At 36.5% G+C, this 19,756-nt stretch overlaps 1 protein-coding gene across 1 annotated transcript in view; it reads left to right on the forward strand.

Moving 5' to 3' along the window:
* Positions 1–19,756, forward strand: part of GALNTL6 (polypeptide N-acetylgalactosaminyltransferase like 6) — a 446,456-nt gene that overhangs the window by 200,197 nt on the left and 226,503 nt on the right. Inside the window, exon 4 of the mRNA XM_042014915.1 lies at positions 4,520–4,686. Within this exon, the coding sequence (XP_041870849.1) occupies positions 4,520–4,686 (167 nt within the window). The remainder of the gene's footprint in view (positions 1–4,519; positions 4,687–19,756) is intronic.

The raw sequence follows: 19,756 nt of genomic DNA on the forward strand, positions 1-19,756 counted from the left end.
AAGAGGAAGCAGCATTAGTCCTGTAGCTGAACAAGGTAAGCTGAGGAAGAGGTAGTGTGAGGTTTCTGAGCAAAGTGAATGAGTGGTGTCTCAAACATTAAACATTAAAAGTACTGCTGGACGGAGCTACTTGGTTATGTAAAGAAACACAAGTATGGAGGTAAGGATAAAAGTGATGAAAAATATAACAAAACCAGTGGAAGACTAGTCAAATAATGTGATGTCCTCTTAGCATCCGTAAGTATTTATCCTCTTATCAGTATGGGAATGATGAGCATACATACACAGCCAGAGCTGATTACAGAAAACACTTTCATGGAAATTATTATGTTCAAAGCCAAAGTGAAAAATCAGTTTGGTATACTAATTTCAGGTAGGCTGATTTGGTTTTCTGCCCTCAATCCCAAAATTATAAAATATCATGGCAAGTTTCTCTTCTGAAACTTTGTGTGTTTTTATACTGTGTTTATACTAATATATATTTCATTCAAACAAGCCATTTTACAATATATCCAGAATGAGTTAACGGAGTCAAATGACCTGTCTTCATCTTCATTTGCTATTTAATTCAGTCTTGTTAGTGCAGGGTTCTCATATGTTACTTTAAAAGTTAATCCAGTTTAAAGTGCCACTAGGGCAAAAACTCGTCCTGATGGAAACAAGCTAAAAGTAGCAAATAATACATTACCATTAAAATTATTTTGAAAGACTTAGTATGTGTACCCATTTTTCAATTCACCACTGATTTTTTTTCTTTTTTAATTCCTCAGTCAAAATAGAATGTGACACTAAAGCTCTTCAGTAATACATTTGTCTTTATCAATCGAGCTGTGATTTCATAATCAAAAGGAGAGCTTAAAGTAAAGTTGATTGACATCAACTATGTATCAATCTTTTCTGTGCTGAGTTATGTCTTGGAGCAAACCCTTAATTACTTCACTGAAACTGGCTGAACTGCCTATCCGTCCATCTTAAATCTACTAACCTTTTTTGAGTATTGATTTTAGGATTTATTTCCGGGCCTCTATGGATTTCCTAGTATTTCAAGCCTCCGTGAATATCAGTGGACACTTGAATGGCTTGGACACATTTTTCTGCCATTCAAACTACTTGAATGATACTTACTGTCCACATAGAGCCTACATTCATCTAAAGTGTGCAAGTAATTTGCAGTGTCTTTATGTGGAGCATAACAATTGGAGGTCATGTGTGCAAGTACTAAAATTTGCTAAATTGATACAAGTTTGACAGAATTTTCCACTAAAATTTTGAGGCTCTGGGAAAAGGTACAATTTTGCTCAATAGCCTTTTAAATATTCCTATAGGTAGTCAGTTCAGTTTCATTTAACATGTATATCATAATTCAGAAGGTTTTACCTAATGTATATGAGATTATGGTAATCTCTTATACATAGCATTTTTCCTTTCTACAGCAAACCTTGCTTTATATTTTATTTTAATAAATTCTGGTAAGATTGCATTCTTCAGGAAGCATGAAAGAATCTTGAATTGCAATTTTTCATTTCGTTGGAGACTCAAGAATTTCCCTTTTAAAACAAGAAGCAATGTCTTTAGCTTCTAAGTAGTCTTTTTGCAGTCAGGGTATTTGGCATCACTTCTAAAACTCAGGATATAAAGAAGCACACTCAAGGGCTTTGAACAAATGCTGCATGCATTATATATGTTTATTCTTATAAACATATATAGGTTTATTCTCACGGTACATCCAGTGTCTCAGCTGCAGAGGTCTGACTGCATCTTTGTTGCAATTCATGGGCGTTTCCCGAGCATTCCAGCTATTCATCAGGTCTGCCCTGCAGCCCATCACAGCACAGGGCTAGCTGCACTCTGCTGTGGACAATGTTGAATAGAACTTCATATAGAACATACTTCATGTTACGCTTTTTAAAATAGTGACCTTCTGTTATAGTTAGAGTCTCATGTCAGAGAACAAGGGGCTAAAAATGAGCAGAATTCCACTTGCTGAAGAAAGGCAAGTAAGCACTGCTATAAAACGTAGCAGATTGTCTTTAACAGTAGAAAATGATGCAATTTAAGGTTTTATTTCTATAAATTTGAAATCTGACCAGGTTTTTTTTATAAAAGCAGAAAAGGACATTTTGGTGCTTTGTGGTTCTTACTAGAAATCAATTCACATATAGCCAGATACCTTTGCAATGGCAATCAAGAGTAAATGTAAATGAGGATGAAAGGTCAAAGTTGAATGATGGAGAAATGTTAAGATGGTGTAAGATGCTTTCCTCTTCTAAGTGTGGCTCTGTTTTGGAGCAATCTGTTCGGCAGGAGGAATTGAATAGTTTTAAACTAAATCCATCAATGTTGCTTCTCTTTCTCATCACTTAAGAATATGTAATTACTCTGAAACTGTCAATGAGACTATCCAAATCCAACGACCTTCCTCATCCTTACACACGTAAGGTTACAATATTAACCACGCAAATACACACATTTCAGTACAGCTGCTTTCAAAAGGTATATTGTCATACTGGAAAGGTGACTTTTTAAGAAATGTCATTCTGATGTGTTTGGGTGTTTCGAGTATTTTTTTTCCTCTTGCCCTTTAGAAGTTGTTAGTCTGACATATGTGGGGTTCTCTTGCTTGGTATTGTGCGGTGTTTTTTGGTTCTTTTGGTTTTTTTGGCTTGGGATTTTATGGAGGTAGAAACTTACTAGTTGTAAAATCATAATTACTGGGAGTTGAAAATGCTAAAGGGAACAACTTTTGCTTTCAAAAATCATGTGAGAATTACATGTATGTCTGGTAGTTACAGTTGTTCTAGTCCAAGAAGCATCCCTGTTGGCAAATGGCTGGCAACAGTAGGTGTTGGTTTGGTAGGCGTTATTCTTAATTGGTCAACTGAAACAGCTATGTATTAATAGGCTTCATTTGTTGTACTTCTTCCAACAGATAAGAAAAAGAATTTCTACTAAATTCTCTTTCTGCAGCAGATTTTCTTTTTCTCACAAAACATTTGAATATACATACTTAGACTTTTCTGCCCCTAGATAATGAGCACTTGTTTTTCCAGAACTTCACATTCTTGCAAAGCAGCTCTCCTTTTTCCAGTGTGCATGTATGTTTTACCAGCAAGCTGCTTATTAAAAAGTTTCCACAGTTATTATTTCTGAAAATGGCTTGTCACTAAATTAATTCTCACTATGTTTAAGGAAGAAAAGTCTGAACTACAAATTTAAATCTTAATTTTTTAAGAGAGCATCTAAAAGCTAGTTAGTTTATTTGCAGGTACGTAACAGTTAATATTTTGCAAATACAGCTGTAGTACCTAAGAGTTTTTATTTCTTTAGAACATTTCATCAGTGTGGTAGCCGTACAGTGTATTGGTAAATATTGATTTCTAAGTGACATTTATAAAGAGAAAATCCAAACTAAGCTGCAAATATATGTAAATTAAAATTATATCCTCTAGCAGTGTTTGATATGTGTAGTTATACTTTCTGACAAGGAGCAAAGATATCTATACTTTTTTTTTTAACCTAGAATTTGCAGGTCTAAACTTTTAATTTTGTTTGTTTATTGCAAAGATGACAGGTTTCTGCTCTAGGGATACCTTTATCATGATGTGACTTTCTTTTGAGGAATGAGAAATCATTCAGTTACTGTGTCCCCAGAGGTGAAAATGCCAGGCTTTGTTAATAACAGAGGAATGTGTCCCTTTTTTCTCTTTTTCAACAAAACATGAAAGATGAGGTCCTATCAGTTACAGTAATCTAAACATTTGTCATAAAATATTTTTGGATATTAGGAGACACTGATTTGCATGACCATTATTTGAACGTTTTGTTTTCTTCGTTCTGAAATGTGTAAATAACTCAATATTGAAAACAGCCGGGTTAAGCACTGATATTCCATAGCTGCTGTGTAATTAAGATGTTGAAAATACAGCGCTTCCCTTTCAAAGATGAAAGGTTGTTTAAATTTCCTTGTTTATGAGTCTGCATTTCCAGGATTGTGCATTATTTTATCTCTATATTTAATAGGAGCATTCATTTTGGATCTGTAGATGTGGAGTTGTATTTGTGGTTGTTGTTGTTTTTCATATTGTAAGCTCATATCACCCAGGATAATACTGAGATGTTTTCTAGAGTTTTTCTTTGTAGACCAAACGATCATTTCAGATTAGCTTCATATTATGCTTCAGAGTTCTTTTTGATAAGAGGATTTGGTTTTTGGAAATGATGTCGTAGAAGATATGTCATCTGTCATACTGCAGGAAAAAGTTTTCAGTGAAGGAAAAGAATTCCAGCCAGTTAGATTTTTTTCACTCATTCCGCTTAAATTTTGTTATTGTTCCAGTTTACTCAGTATTGTAAGCAGTGTGTTTTAAACAATCCAGTTATTTTCACATGAAGATACTGCTTGATTGCACTGTTCAATTTTATGCCAGAAACCATGTTGGTTGAATTGCCCAAATGGATGACAGCATATGCCAACTGAGATTTTCAGTATGCTTATACAATGACTTTCTTGCCTCTCCAGCTGTAAGCACAAGGTGTACTTGGAAACACTACCAAACACCAGCATCATTATCCCGTTTCATAATGAAGGCTGGACTTCGCTCTTGCGCACCATCCACAGCATCATCAACCGCACTCCAGACAGCCTCATCGCAGAGATAATTCTGGTGGATGACTTCAGTGACAGAGGTAAGGCCCAGCTGGTTTTGTTTTAACTTGAAACTTATAATGCAGTGTGGTCCATACAGGAAGCAAAAGCAGGAGACCTGGACTGCTTGCCTTGATGTACTGTTCGATTGTTAGCAGGAATAAACATTTATAAGAGGCTTTTGTTTTGCTTGGCATGAATACTGAAATTCGTGTCAAAGGGAAGAGAGACTGTGAACTGTTCATTAACCCTTCTTAATGTTGTATTTTGAAGGTTGTTACTGAAATACTGCAAATTTTAATATTTCCTCATCTTTTCCCTATGTTTCTCTTTTGCTCTGAAAAATGTATCAACTTTGACCATGTTGGATCCAACGAATTAGCTTTTGATCCTGGAATTTTACTGATCTAGGCAGATTCACATACTAGTATAAAATAACCATACAGAGAAATGAGGCTCTTTTGAATAGAATGTGAAAAAAATGCTTTAGAATAGTTGATCAAAGTTTACATAATTTATATATATAGTAAAATTAAGAAAACCTTATTCACTTAATGTCATATGCTACCATTACTTCTTGAATGCAGCACAAAAAATGAATGCCTCAAGTTCCCTAAATGAATTTTAACAGTTCTTTAGGTAAAATTCCTCCATGATAAGGATATGGAACTGGGAAAGAGGGGTTTTTTTAAAATTTCAGTGTATGTCTTAGAAGTTTAAGCATGAAAACCTTTGACTTTGGTGTTTTGGGGGATGGATTTTCTGTTTCTGTTGAAACATCAGTTTCTGGTGTGTATGTGAGCTTTGTTCTCAGTAGATTAATAGACAGTAAAAGAGAGAATTGTACCCTTTGCTAATGTTTTGCTTAAAACCTTTATCTCAGCAACTTAGAGGAATAGATTTCTGACCTGCTGTTTTAAGAAGCCCCTGGGTGAGTGAGAGAAATATTAGTGGAGTGCTGCAGTAGCAGAATCATTTTTGTAAGATCTTTTTTTAGCTTGATATCTCAGGGTTTAGAAAGATAAATGCTGCACGCATCTATCTTGCCCTCTCATATCTGCTGGTTTACTTGCAATATGTCCTTTGATGAACTGCCTCTCGATCTGTAATGCAATTTAAGTGAAATTGTAAAGTGAATACAGTTCTGACTATTCTATGTTTATGAAATCTAGACCACAGATGAGAGTTTTTGAAACCAGACCTGTAAAACAGCACAACCAGGCTGTTTCTGCAGGCTAACAATTTCCTAGCAGTAAACAACTCATGGGGAAGTCTGTAAGTTGGTTTTATGAGGTATCTGACAAGTAAAGAAGCTTTTTTCTTTCTTTTTCTGTTGGGGTTTTTTTTGTTTGGTTGGTTGGTTTTGGGCTTTTTTCTGAAATAGCAGCTATTGTGGCTATGCTTGCTCAATATGGTAATACTGTAGCATTTTTTAAATTAAGATCATAGTTGCTGTTGTTGATACATTTTTAAATATGTTAGTGTTTTGTAAAGCTTACCTACTTCCAGGTTATTAGAAAAAGAGTTGATGCCAGTAAACAGGCTGTTGCTCTTTCTTGCATGCTCTTAGTTTCTGCTGGTTGCTGGAAGTAATATTAATTGCTATAACACTATACAAATCTCCAGAGTCTTCTTCATTTCCAGTTATATAATGCTATCTGACTTTTCAGTGAAACAGTTTTCAGCTGGAAGTGGTTCATATAGCATAGAAATGTTTTACAAAAGTGTTTAATGTATGTTTGAAAAACTGGAAGAAATTTACAAAGCAAACTTGTATGAGTAAGCTGGGCCTGGAAGTGCAGTGCCAGTAGAATGATTCGCTTCTGTTTATCAATGTTATTAAAATAAAGATCAGAAATGGGCTTGTGAATGGTTGCAGGTTTTGAACTTGAGCATATTTGGCACTGTATGTTCTAAGAAGAGAGAACACACAAGAAAAATCTGCTGCAGTCTCTACTCTGAATTCAGTAACACTGACTTATAAGTTAGTTGAATCATTTTGGTACACTTGAAGTTGGTTTAATTCATGTATTTGTGATCCTCTAAACTTTATTTAACTGCAACTACATTGTGTTTTTAACTAATGCAAACATAAATACTGAAATACACTGAAAAAACTTTTGATAACAAATGATGAAAATGTTTTAGTGAACAGCTAGATACCAAGAGTTTTCTGGTTTGCCTGCAGAATTACTTGTATGCCTTCATTTTATTCATATTCACTCCTTTGGCTTTTATGATCAAAACCTTTAGATAGTTCATGCATAATATTCAGAATAAATTACGACATTTAGATGTTATAAAAGTAAAAGGACAGCTTCACATCTTTAAATAGCAATATAATGCAGACTAAAGGCTTGGTATTAAGAGGGAGGTAAGCAAATGTTATGAAACTTGGAAATGAAATATTTGGTTATGGACAGATTTAGTATAAAAGACTACGTGAATATTAGAAGTCATCTGTGACAGAAAGAAATGTCGATTTAGGAATAGGTACACAGAGTTGCAAGATTTCTTTATTCATATAACGTATAGAGAGTGCTTATATTTAAAAATGGTGAAGCAATGGGTTGGAGAAAAATGTCTGATTTAGTGGAACTCCATTTCAACAAAAATAACAGCTTTGATTTATATTGTAAACACAAATGGACTAATGTTGGTGTACTGGTGAGATGAAAGGGGACTGAATCTAGAGTTCATAGGTGCTCTAATACATGTAGAATAAATACATTGTCATTTAACAAGCTCTGTAAAGGAGAGGCAAATAATAGACTTCCATTTAGCTTGCCTTAGAAAGCCGCGGATACAATAAGGGTGCAATTTAATGATGTACATATTTTTGCATACTAAAGCATGCAAAGTATTTCTGATTTGTGATGGATTTGGGATTGCAAATCCAGAACCTGATTCATGTAAGCCCTGTATTTCAAACTCAAAGACCCATCAGCTTCAGTGTCATGGAAAATGAACCTTTATATTGGAGATACCAACACATCTGTGTCAGGTATCTGCAGTGGCTTTGTGTGCAGCTCTGGTTTTGTGACCCTGATTTCTGGGAAAATGAGCCTTGTGGAAAGTGACTTTTTTTTCTGGGAGAGTTTTGGTGTTTGTGTGAGGGTTGTTTGAAATGGAAGGTGGGGAGGATTGGGAATAAGGTTTTACTTTAGAGATAGGGTGTTTCTTCTTGACCTAGCTTGCTCTGAAGTCAGCAGATCCCTGAAAAGGGGCAAGAAGCAGAATGTGGGCAACGGTTTTAAAGGAAAGGGGAAATTGAAAAAGACAGCAAATTTTCATTGGTTCAGTTATGGAACAGCTTGCATTTACAGAAGAATAATAACTATAATTAATGTTTCAAAACTTTGGGGAAACATAGATTTGCATAATTCATTAGTTAAACAGTTCATGTAGGTTGCCAGTATTTGATATATTTGTACATCAACCTTTATTTCTTTTGGTGTTTTAATTACTTTATTAGCATAATCAGACCTCTAAACTGTTACTAACACAGTATATGCCCATGAATGTAAAGCTGACTTACCAAGCATTCTGACATTACCCCGTAGTTCTTGAACCGGTACAGCACCTATTAGAAGAAAAAATAAACAGTGCCACAGCCAACAAATTTATTAGCAGTAACAATTATTTGGCAGTATTTTAGTTTAAAAAAAACCCTCAGATTTGCCAAGGGAAAAAAAAAATGAAAACTTAGTAGCCAGCAGCTTCTTCTTCAAGTAGTTCCTGTCACTGGCAATGAACTGGGGGTTTTTTTGGTAGAAAATGACAAACTAGGAAATTTTCCTTCATGTTGATGAGCCAGTCCCTTCTCATTTTTCTGTCTATTATGTTCTCTGGTATCTGTCCCCTTGCTTAGGTCTGTTTTCTGGGCCACTAGTCATTTGAGAGTATCACAGTGTCCCCTATCAGGTACCATATGGTTTGTGTCACACCTCTGAATAGCCCAGATTAATAACATGGAGGTCAGAGTGCAAAAGCAACCTGTAACTACTTCATCAGAGCTTAAGTTGGTTGGTGAACTTCAGTGCCAGTAATGTGCTTTTTTCCTGTGAACATGGAAGAAGACCTGATGTATGACTGGGGTGCTTTTTAAACTGTAGTTCTGTAAACTACACTGGTCGTATTATACAGTAATGGAAGAATAAGGGAAGAGAGTTTGTGCTAAAAGCAGACCAACTCTATCACACTATCAGATTGCACCACTTTCCACTGAAGGAATACATGCTGTTGCATGAAGCTGAACTTACCTGTATTTTGTTTCTAAACAGTTTATGTAACATAATTGAGATTCAAGTGTATCGATGCTTGGCTTCAGATCATGGCTAGATACAACTTTCTGATTCAATGAAAGTGGAATTGTATTGTATAAATGTCTTGTTGTAGGAAACCTCTGCTATAGACAGAAACTCTCAGTATGATGAAAGCTCATATCTCCAAAAATTGCTGTTAGGCATAGCTCATGTAAGGCCTTATTGGCAAGAAAGTAAGGATGAATCCACATATAAATCTATTAGGTTTGTAGATGAATAGCTATACCTGAAACACACAGCCTTACCAGCTGGGAAGCCTGTTGCTGCAGACAAGTAATTATACAAAGGTAAAGAGATGTTTTCTGCTTACTAAAGAATTTGCAGTGGCTTCACACTTGCTTAATGCAGCATCCTGGAACCCAGAGTGACCCCAGCAACTTGAATTGCACTGTACATATCACTGGTAGCATAAGCAAAACTTTATAGGAGCAGAGTTAAATACAGCAAAGTTTTCAAGTAATGTTGACCTTAATATTGACATATTACTACATCATGTGTAATACTCAGGAAAAAAAAAATCTTAACTTTTAACCCTATATGAAGGTCAGTCTGATTTTTAAAGAGATTTAAAAGAAAAAAAGGAAAAGGTCAAATAGAAAATGAAACAAATTCAGTTTCAAGATGTCTATATTGACTAGAGATCTAACTAAATGCAGTATTTACATTTTTATACTTGTGATATTGAGCTATAAAATGCCTCATTCATTTCCTCTACAGTGCACTCAGTGATTTGAATTTCATGAAACTTGGGACTTGCTTCTGGTCAAAAAAAAAAATACTATCACTGTAACAAGTACAACTTAAAAGATCTGTGCTTAGGTTGGAATAAACTGATTTGAATCTGTAATACCAAGTTTTCTGTTCTTCACTGTACATTCCCAATTTTGATTGTTTAACATTATAAATTCTGTTGTGGAGTTTTTCTTCTGAAATTATGGAGTACAAGATTTTACATTCAGCTTCTTGATGTACCTCACAATAGCAGTTTCATTACTGAAGGCATTTTGATTTGACAGAACGGCTTTACCAGTGGGAAAAGAAAGGGTTGTCCTGAGGCTGGTGAGAGTTCCGCTCAGAAGAATAATGGTCATTTTGAAGGCAACTGTACCTCATCTCAAAATGCATTTTATGTGCTCGAGTAAAAGTATTGTCATGTTGTGAGAGAGGCGAGAGGTGGGAAGAACTTCAAACAATTGAAGTTTTACACTTTACCTAGACAGAATTAATTGAGAATGTGTCTGTTGTGGGATAAATTTAGGATTATACCCACATCCTAATGTATACAGGGAATTCAAATACAACTTGGCTGTAAAAATGAAAACTCCAGTGACAAAACATTAGTATACAAACAAATTTTTATTTTTCACATAGTTGATCAAATTGATTATAATAGATAAGTAATTTCACTTTTGAGTACTTGTGGAGTCAGAATACAGAGTTTTTGTTTCCACAAGCTCTATATTGCTCAGTCTATCTTTAGCTGCCCACCCTATGGACTGCTTGATGGGTGTGCATTGTGCCTACACACTGCATCCCTTTGGTCTGTGAACATGCGAGGAATTTTTGAGATGGGAACCAGTGAGCAGCCTGTACTTAGCAAGATTGTGTTCTCTGGGTGTCAGCTTCTGAAACTGTTATGCCATGCTTGTATTGAGTATGGTTCGTGAGATACCTGAAGTAAGTCTCAGTTTAAAACAGTGTAGTCACTCTGAGTAATCTTGAAATACTGGAAGCACATTTATTCATGTGGCAAATTTTCTACTGTGCATCTCAGCTTTGATTTACATTTCCTTAGGGTTTAAAATAATGTAATTTCAGCCATAATTCAATTTAAATTCCTCATGTGGAATACTCAAGTTTGATCTTGCAAACAGAAAGGAAAATTTTTAAATCTGCATAAACATTGGTTTCTACATCGGCTTTTCTCTGAAACATCAGCTGTTTACTTTCCCCTTGAAAAAGCATTAATACATTGCAGTAATAGACTAAACAACTTGACAAGAGACTTGAACAATTATCTCACAATTATCTTTTTCAGCTTCAGTTAATGAACTATGGAAAAGATGCACATTAGTTTCTGAAAAATTTGAAAAGATGTTGTTTTTATACCTCATTTCCCTACATTTCTTTTTTCTTTTATAAGTTTCTTTTAAACTTTTTATTTTCTTTTATAAGCTTTGAGAATTTTTTTTGTCTTATTTGCATTATGCAATTCTTAGCTAGGATTCTAAATGTATTACTTCCACAACTTCACTGAGTAGTGTAATGGAGATGGTAACTAATTTTTACGTCTTCGAATGATATGTCTCCTGAATATTCACGATTAAAACCTGCAGACCGGTGATCTAGGATGGAAGCTGAAGTCTGTTGCTTTGGACTTTTTGCAAACATTCCATCTGGTCAGATCCAAACTGATCAAATGTTCTGTTCTGGGTGGTTCTTTGTTATTAGGAATGAGGAGAACAGGCCTGAGATCTTCTAAAGTATTGTTTTTCATAAGCTTGTCAACTAGGTTTTGCCATAGTATCAACAGAAAGGATTCTTGCCAAATATTAGTTGCCTGTTATTTAGAAAATTTCCTTTAATTTAAAATTGAAATTTATTCATGATCCTTTTCATGCATGGGTATTGCTTCAATGTTATCTTTAAATAACTCATTATCTTCTCATTGTACACAAAAAGAGATAGCAACTTTCAGGTTTCAAAGTTCATTGCAGTTTAATAAAGTGTAATAAAGTGTAATAAAGCTTTCAAATTAACATCCTAGTAATCTTTCCAAAAATGGTGCTTTGTTACAGTCAAGGTTGCCTTAATTGCAATATTTGAGTTCACCTACGTAGACTTTAAAAATATACTTCACCTTTCTTGAATGTAGACTTTCAAGTAAGCTTGTAATCACCAAGGAATAGTATTGTCCATAGTTACATTTTATGCATCTTAGAGAAAATAATTTTAGAAAATCTTTTACCGCATTTTACTGTATTATAAATGTGTTTTGTTTTGTCCTTTTTTCCTGTTTGCAAATCATGGGTGAACCTTATTTTCCTGTTCCTTCTCTGATACTTCACATAAAGTAAGAGGGGGGAAAAAAATGTGGGTGGTATAAGGAAAGCTGTGAAATTATCAAAGCAGGAAATTATGATTGTCACTCATAAGAGAATTTTAAACCCAGAATTCTGGTAGTAAAACACTGTGTTTTACTAAAAGGTCTGTAAAAGTCCTTACAGTCAGATACGGGGTATCAATACTATCTAATAGTTTCCCTGGGAGATGAGTGGGAGAACATTGATTTGGTTGCTAACCTAAGGCCTTTTTTTTTCCCCCCAAACTACATGCCTTTGTCTTTTCTAGACTGATTCTTATATGTAGGATTGCTAGTGAGTGTTTAGTTTTTAAATCTTAACACATCCTAAAGAAAGAAGAAAAATCCTGTAATGAGGTTAGCAAATGAATGCCTTCAAAGCTTTATACATGAAGAACAAAGGTTTGTCCTGCCCTTTTATTTTGGTAACCTTGACAAAATCAGACATGTTTAAAGAGTTCTAATAGGTGTTCTGACCTTGTTTCACTGATGTAGTAAAACAGTTAATAATTTCCATTAAAGTTCTGGTATATTCTATTTCTGTGAAAGTAAGTGAATAAAAGCCTACAGAATATTTTCTTGGACTATTGAGAGTTGAAATTAATCTATATTAATTTAATCTTGATGCTTCTCTTTTGAGATAACCCAGTAATAATTTGACAGCATTTGTTTCTGATGCTTCTTTCCTGGATAATGGCAAGCAGTTCCACCATCATTTTTATTTATTTTATTTATTCATTCTGAATAAATGAAGGCCTTGTTTCCAAAAGCATCTCTTTGTTTAGTGTTGTATATGTTTATGCAGATTTTTGTTTTGTGCAGTTGAAAATCAAAAGTGTACTTATGCATGTTTGTTCGTTGCTCTTCAGTGTCTCACAGGAAGAATTTGTGACATATGGAATTGTCTAGTTACAAATCTTCTTGGACAAAAATGCAATCATAATTTCGATTAACTTGAAAGGGAATGTTGTTGCTCTCAGAAATCACTATCCAGACGTTCAGTCAACTTTGGGGGCTTTTCTGTGTGTGCTGATTTCCCAAATTGAGCTCATGCGTCTTTCAGACAGATGGGCAATTTTATGAAGCTTATAAATGGCTGAAAGCTTTAATGGCTCTGTCATGCGCAGTTTGTTTTTTAAATGCTACTGATTTGTGAACAAAGCATTAATAACTTGTATCGAGCAATTATAAAGGATTCATTTTAATAGGACTGGGTCAAACCATGTTTTCTAAATTAGAATAAGTTCCATATGCAGTGGAAAATTTTGATAAAGAAGAGTGCCAGAAGCAAGATGATTTGGGACATGCAAAGAGCTTTTAGCATTCTCCTCTGCCTTCCCAAGTTACAGGTATAAACTCATTTTACTTGGGGTGGTGGTTTTCTTTTTCCCCTTTTTATCCAGTTGTATGTTTATGCATTATGAGAGCGAGTACACACTTTGGTTTTTGCAGCTTTGCAGGGCTGCTGCATAATTGAGAGACACAGCACAGAGAGGCAAACAAACACATTGATTTCATTTGTGGTCAGTGACCTAGCAACCTTTGTTCACCTGCTGTAGGAATCCCCATAACTGCCCTCCCCACAAATTCAAGAAATATGCATTAGGATAACAATGAGAGAGTGTGTCATGAAAGCAGAATGCACTACACAATATGGAAAATTCTAACCATTTAGAACAGGCGATTGCTGGGGATTTTGCTTTTATGTGGTGTAGAAAACCCTTCTTACCACACTGGTAAAATGTACTGCAAACATGTGCATGGCATTCAGGGATGAAGACTTTCCAGTCCGTGCTGATTTCTGGCTTTCAAATCTTGAGTGAGTGTTGCTATTGTCAGAAAGGTGAGGGGGGGGGGGGGGCGGTTGGGCAGATTTTGGTTTTGTTTGTTCTGGTTTTCTAACATATGTAATCTAACTTCTCCTACTGTTACATCAGGATATTTTTCTACAATATTTCCTATCTTTATTTTTGTTCTAGGGACCTAATAATTCTTTAATAGGTAGAAATCTCAGCAAATGTAGAAGAGGATGTCTGCCTAAGGTCTCTTTTTTCCCTTCATTTGAAGGGCATAATACTGAATTTAGAAAAAAGAGTTAACAGTCTTTGTAAAAGGTGCTGTTTATGCACAGCTATCAAAATAGCAAACTTACTCCATTAGATTTAGCAGGATAAGCATGAGTTTGCTGTCTTACTCCATTCCTGCCTCATTTAATCACAGAAGAGACACAGTTTAATTGTTATTTGTGGTACTCTATTTCTAGTCAACAAGGAAATCTGCTCATGTTTGTAAATATTCTAACTTTACAAAGTTTCTTTTTAAAAATGTTATACATTTTAAAATGTTATAAACATATATAAAAATGTTCTAGTGGACAGTGATGATGCTTTAAAACATGTTTCAAGTATAATTGATTCATTGAGGAGAATTTGAAAAAAATTTGTTCAAAGGTCTTACTGCAATAGGCTTGCATAAAGCAGTTCCTGGTGTGAAGAAAGAAAGATGTTCTATGTACAAGCAAATGTGGTATCATTGAAGATAGTATCCTTTAACACTACAAAGCAATACAGAACAGATGTTAGTCTTGTTCTTGAGTGGTTTACTTGTTGCAGCTTTTAACTCTAGAAAGCAATGACAGATTATCCTAATGAATGGAAAAACTGAAATTAATCCATGCTACATTTGAGTCTAAAGCTATTGCAGTTCTTGAATGTGTTTGTAAACACTAGGTGAAGTGCGTGCTTCTTATCTGCAAACCTCATTGTTGTAGTTTTGTATTGGGAGTTTGATATTAATGATAAGAAGCAAGCTTTGTGCTACAAACTGTGATAATACATGAACACAGCATTGAAGTGTACTATGGGCCAAATTCCAATATGTGCATCTAGTCAGTGTGTTATGGACTTATGTATCCTTTTTTTAAAATAATTCCTGGTTGTGTTTTTTTTCTTTGAAGGAAAGTTAAACACGTTCTTAGTCAGTGAGTGACAATCTTTGTGCCAGCTGTGAATGTAAGGGTGTGAAACATAGAATAGGTTGATGGTGCCAATTATGCTGGAGCCCCTTTTTTTTGTGTGTACTCCTGAAGTATGGGTGATTACATTTTGAAGGAAATTGATGATTATTACTTCTGAACTGAATTGATTATTTCTGTAGAGTCTTGTAATTGTTGCTAGTTCAGGTAATCTAACTGAATTTAGAGCTTCAGCAAGAACTGTGAGCTAATTTCTTTTTTTCTTTCTCATGTCCCATGATCATTTTAGTTTTTTGAAGTGCTATCTGTTTCAACTTGGTTTCCTTCATGGAGTAGGCATGGAGTTAAGCTGTACCTAACAAATGTCATTTTTTTTTTAAATGCTATGTCTTGATTATGAGTGACAGTGAAATAATATTTATAAAAATTCAACTTAAAGCAAATTTCCTTTATTTCAATGGGGTAGAGTTTGGGAGCACTTCAAAGAAGTCTGAAAATCTGGAAAGTATATGCCATTATTAAATGATAAACTATTCTAGCACACTTGTTGGTCATGGTGTCATCTTTGTTTTTTATATGTACAATCACTTGCATTTTGCTGTGCTGTAGTGGGCTTTGTTTGTCCTTGGGTACTTTTAGAGTTCATGTAGTAGAAGGGATGAGCTTGTCCTAGTATAAATCAATTATGTTGACAGAAAAAGTATCTGTGATTAAGTTGCTTGTATCACTTTTAGACTGTCTAATTAAGCTGGCATATACTGAGTCAAATTTTAGCAACATGCTTTAGGTAAAAAAAAAAAAAAAAAGGATCCTGTCATGTGCCCAAGAACAGTTGACTCCCCAACAAGCCCACCTGTTCCCCACCTCACCCCCAAGATCTGCATTCCATACATGAAATGTTTGAAAAGATGTGGCACAGTCATTTCACTTTCAGTTTATTCCCCAAACAGTTTTTCTTTAGGCAGATGATATTTTATTTCAGGATGGAATCACCTTCTATTCCAACATACTGGTTGCTTCACAGTGGTTTCTCTGTGGTGTGAAAATTGTAGCTTGTGTGGCACTCCCACATTACTGAAGCAGCAGCGTGAGCTGTGAGGTAGGTTGGTGGTACAGCAATTTAACTGCACACTATTTGGTATGAAATAATTTTTAACACTAAGGTGTCAGTCTAGCCTACCTTGCTATTTTAAGTTGTACTGCAGATGCATATGTGGGTTTTTGGTCATGCATCCTTGCAGTGTTTCTGTAAAGCTGCTTAAATGCATATGCATTCTTGTTGTTAAAAGGTAAATACAAAAGAGGTAGCAGAATCCTGCAAGCAGAGTTATATCCCTGTTTGTATATAAGAGACAAGTAGTGGAAGAAAAACAGAGTTTTTCTGTTTCCTGTCTTCAGTCTCCTCCCTCAGGCTGTGTTTAGCATCATGGGGAGCAGATTTTCTCGATTCTTCTAGATTTTTGTCCAAAATACAGTGTCCCTGAAGCTGTAACACTTCAGAACTATGGAATGTGATACCAAATCCCAGGGAACCTGAATGATTCCAGGTTTCAGTAGCTGCGAAAAAAGAATAGAGATGATGGTGAAGTTATTATTGAAAAAATGTCTATTGATGGGATCTTGATCAGTACAATCTGCAGGGAGCTGAGGGACAGGAATGAGAATTTGTTTTGCAGGAAACAGAAAGGAGGATCATAGCAGAAAAGGATGATTGACAGAAAAAAATCAAGATCAGAAACATAATTCTGATGCATATATTTTAAAATTTGGGGTGCATCTGCCTTGCTAGTTTTATCTCTCTGCATAAGGTTGTGTTTTAAGATGAATCAGCTGTATTTTTCTTAATTTCTCACTGTAGAATCAGAGGGCTGGAACACCTATCTTATGAAGACCGGTTTAGAGGGGTTGTTCAGCCTGTAGAAGGGAAGACCCTGCAGACACCTTAGAGCAACCTTCCAGTACCTAAACAGGCATACAAGAGTGTTGGAGAGGGACTTTTTACCTGGGCATGTAATGATAGGACAAAGGGGAATGGCTTTCAACTGAAAGAGGGTAGGGCTAGATGTTCTTTTGGGAAGGAATTCCTTCTGTGAGGGTGATGAGGCACTGGAACAGGTGGCCCAACAGTTGTGAATGCCCCATTTCTGGAAGTGTTGAAGGCCAGGATAGATGGGGCTTAGAGCAACCTGGTCTAGTGGAAGGTGTCCCTACCCATGGCAGGAGGGTTGGAACTGGATGATCTTTAAGGTTGCTTCCAGCCCAAACCATTCTATGATTAATCAGGTATCAATCACACATCTAAAAGCAAGTTCCCATCTGCTGTAAAGGTAAAAGCAGTTTTTCTGAGTATATTTATACACAAATACTAATACTAGAATTCTTCTTGTCTGCTTTAGATAGCTGGACAGAGGTTTGGAATGAAATGGTTATCCCAGTTTTCTAATTAGTATGTATACATGTGTATACATGTTGTGTATACATGTTGTTGGTACAATATTTCTAACATATTGTTAGAAGTATATGTATATACAGAGTGTAAATGGAATTACTTAAGTATTAGATATAAATATAAGCAATGTAGTAAATTCAGTATTCACAGTCAGAGATATATTTCAGAAAAACAAGTCAAGAACTTTGAGCAGTGTTGGTTGTCTGACAGTAGCATGCTCAGTTATTTGACTGTTTTATTCAAAGCCATTTTGTGAAAAGTATTATCTAATGCTTTCTGAATCGTTCAAAGAGCATCTTGCCATAAAAAGATTCTTATTGAATGTTCAAATCCAACTTTGTGGATTGCTGTCAGATATATATGCTATTTATCTCTTTTGCTTTTAGAATTACTACACAAGGAAACCAGTAATATTCGTTTTATGGAAATTGTTCTTGAATTCAATTACTCTTTTTTTGGTTTGTCAATGTATAAAACAAGGTGTTTAATGTGTGTATTTTTTGAGAGAATGAGTTGTTCTAAAGTTGCTAAAATGAGCATGCCCCTTCTGTGGCATGCCAGTTCTCTCCTGTAAATGAGTTACAGAAATGCACTGTGTGAAGAAACGCATTAAGGCTTTGAGCAACACAATTCACAGAATCACAGAATGGGTGGGACCACAGTGGGTCATCTGTTCCAACCTCCCTGCTCAAGCAGGGTCATCCTAGAGCACATGGCACAGGATTGCATCCCAACAGCTGTTGAATAGTCTCCCTCCATTCCAGTGAGGGAGACTCCACAACCTCCCTGGGCAATCTGTTCCGGTGCTCAGTCACCCTCACAGTAAAGTTCTTCCTCATATTCAGGTGGAACTTTCTGTGCATCAGTTTCTGCCCGTTACCTCTTGTCCTATTGCTCAGCACCACTGAGCAAAGCCTGGCTCCATCCTCTCACACCCTCCCTTCAGATACCGACAGACATTAATGAAGCTCCCCCTCAACTGTCCCTTCTTGAGGCTCAACAGTCTCAGCACTTGCTTTTAGCCACCTTCATAAGAAATTTTACTGAAGAGTAATGAATCAGGTATTTGGTGTTTTCTTTCATGTTTGTATTTGGGTTTGAGTGGCAAGGTTTTGGTAGTGGGAGTAGCTACAGGGGTATTTTCGGGAAGAAGCTGCCAGAAGTTTCCCCTAGGTTCAACAGAGCCAATGCCAGCTGGCTCCAAGATGGACATGCCAGCTGGCTCCAAGATGGACATGCCAGCTGACTTCCAAGATGGACGTGCCACTGGCCAAGGCTTAGCCCATCAATTCTGGTGGTAGCACCCCTGGGATAACAGATTTAAGTAACTGCAACAGCAATTTCAGCCAGAGAAAAGAGAAGTGAGAATATGTGGGAGAAACAGTTCTGCAGACGTCAAAGTCAGGGAAGAAGGAAGGGCAGGAGGTGCTCCAGGTGCCAGAGGTGAGATTCTCTTGCAGCCCGTGGTGCTGATCATGGTGAGGCAGCTTGTGCCCCTGAAGCCCATGGAGGTCATGGAGGAGTAGAGGTCCACCAAAAGGAGCCCCACCATAAAGCAGGGGAATGGCGAAGGGTGCTGTAACACAGTGGGAAGCACGTGCTGGAGCATGGTGCTGTCAGGGCCCATGGAGAGAGGAACCCACACTGGGGCAGGTTTACTGGCAGGACTTGTGACCCCATGGGGGACCCATACTGGTGCAGTCTGTTCCCAAAGGACTCCACCCCATGGAAGGGACCCATGCTGAAGCAGTTTCTGAAGAACTGAAGTCTATGAGAAGGACTCAGCTTGGGGGAGGTTGGTGGAGGAGTGTCTCCCATGGGAGGGACCACACAGTGGAATGGCGGAAGAGTATGAGAAGTCCTCCCCATGAGCAGGAAGGAGTGAGTGGCTGAGACAAAGCTGATTGTGCAGCCTCCATTCCCTGTCTCCCTGTGCCACGTAGGAGGAGGAGGTAGAGAAAATCAGGACTGAAGTTGAATCTGGGAAGGGAGGAGTTGGGGGAAGGTGTTTTAAGATTTGGTTTTATTTTCTCATTTTCCTACTCTGGTTTGCTTGGTAATAAATTAAACTAATTTCTAAAAATTGAATGAGTTTTGCTCATGAGAGTAATTGGTGAGTGATTTCTCCCAGTTGTTACCTTGACCCATGAGCTTTTCATTATGTTTTCTCTGCCCTTTCCAGCTGAGGAGGGAAGTGATAGAGGCTTTGATGGGCACCTGGTCCTGCCAGGGTCAACCCACTATTATTTAAATAGAACTGAGTTGCTACAGGACCAAGGTC

Source organism: Corvus kubaryi, unplaced genomic scaffold (assembly GCF_017639235.1).
Source record: "Corvus kubaryi isolate FWS band 111438036 unplaced genomic scaffold, C.kubaryi_AGA036_p1.0 split3-131, whole genome shotgun sequence".
Taxonomy (NCBI): domain Eukaryota; kingdom Metazoa; phylum Chordata; class Aves; order Passeriformes; family Corvidae; genus Corvus; species Corvus kubaryi.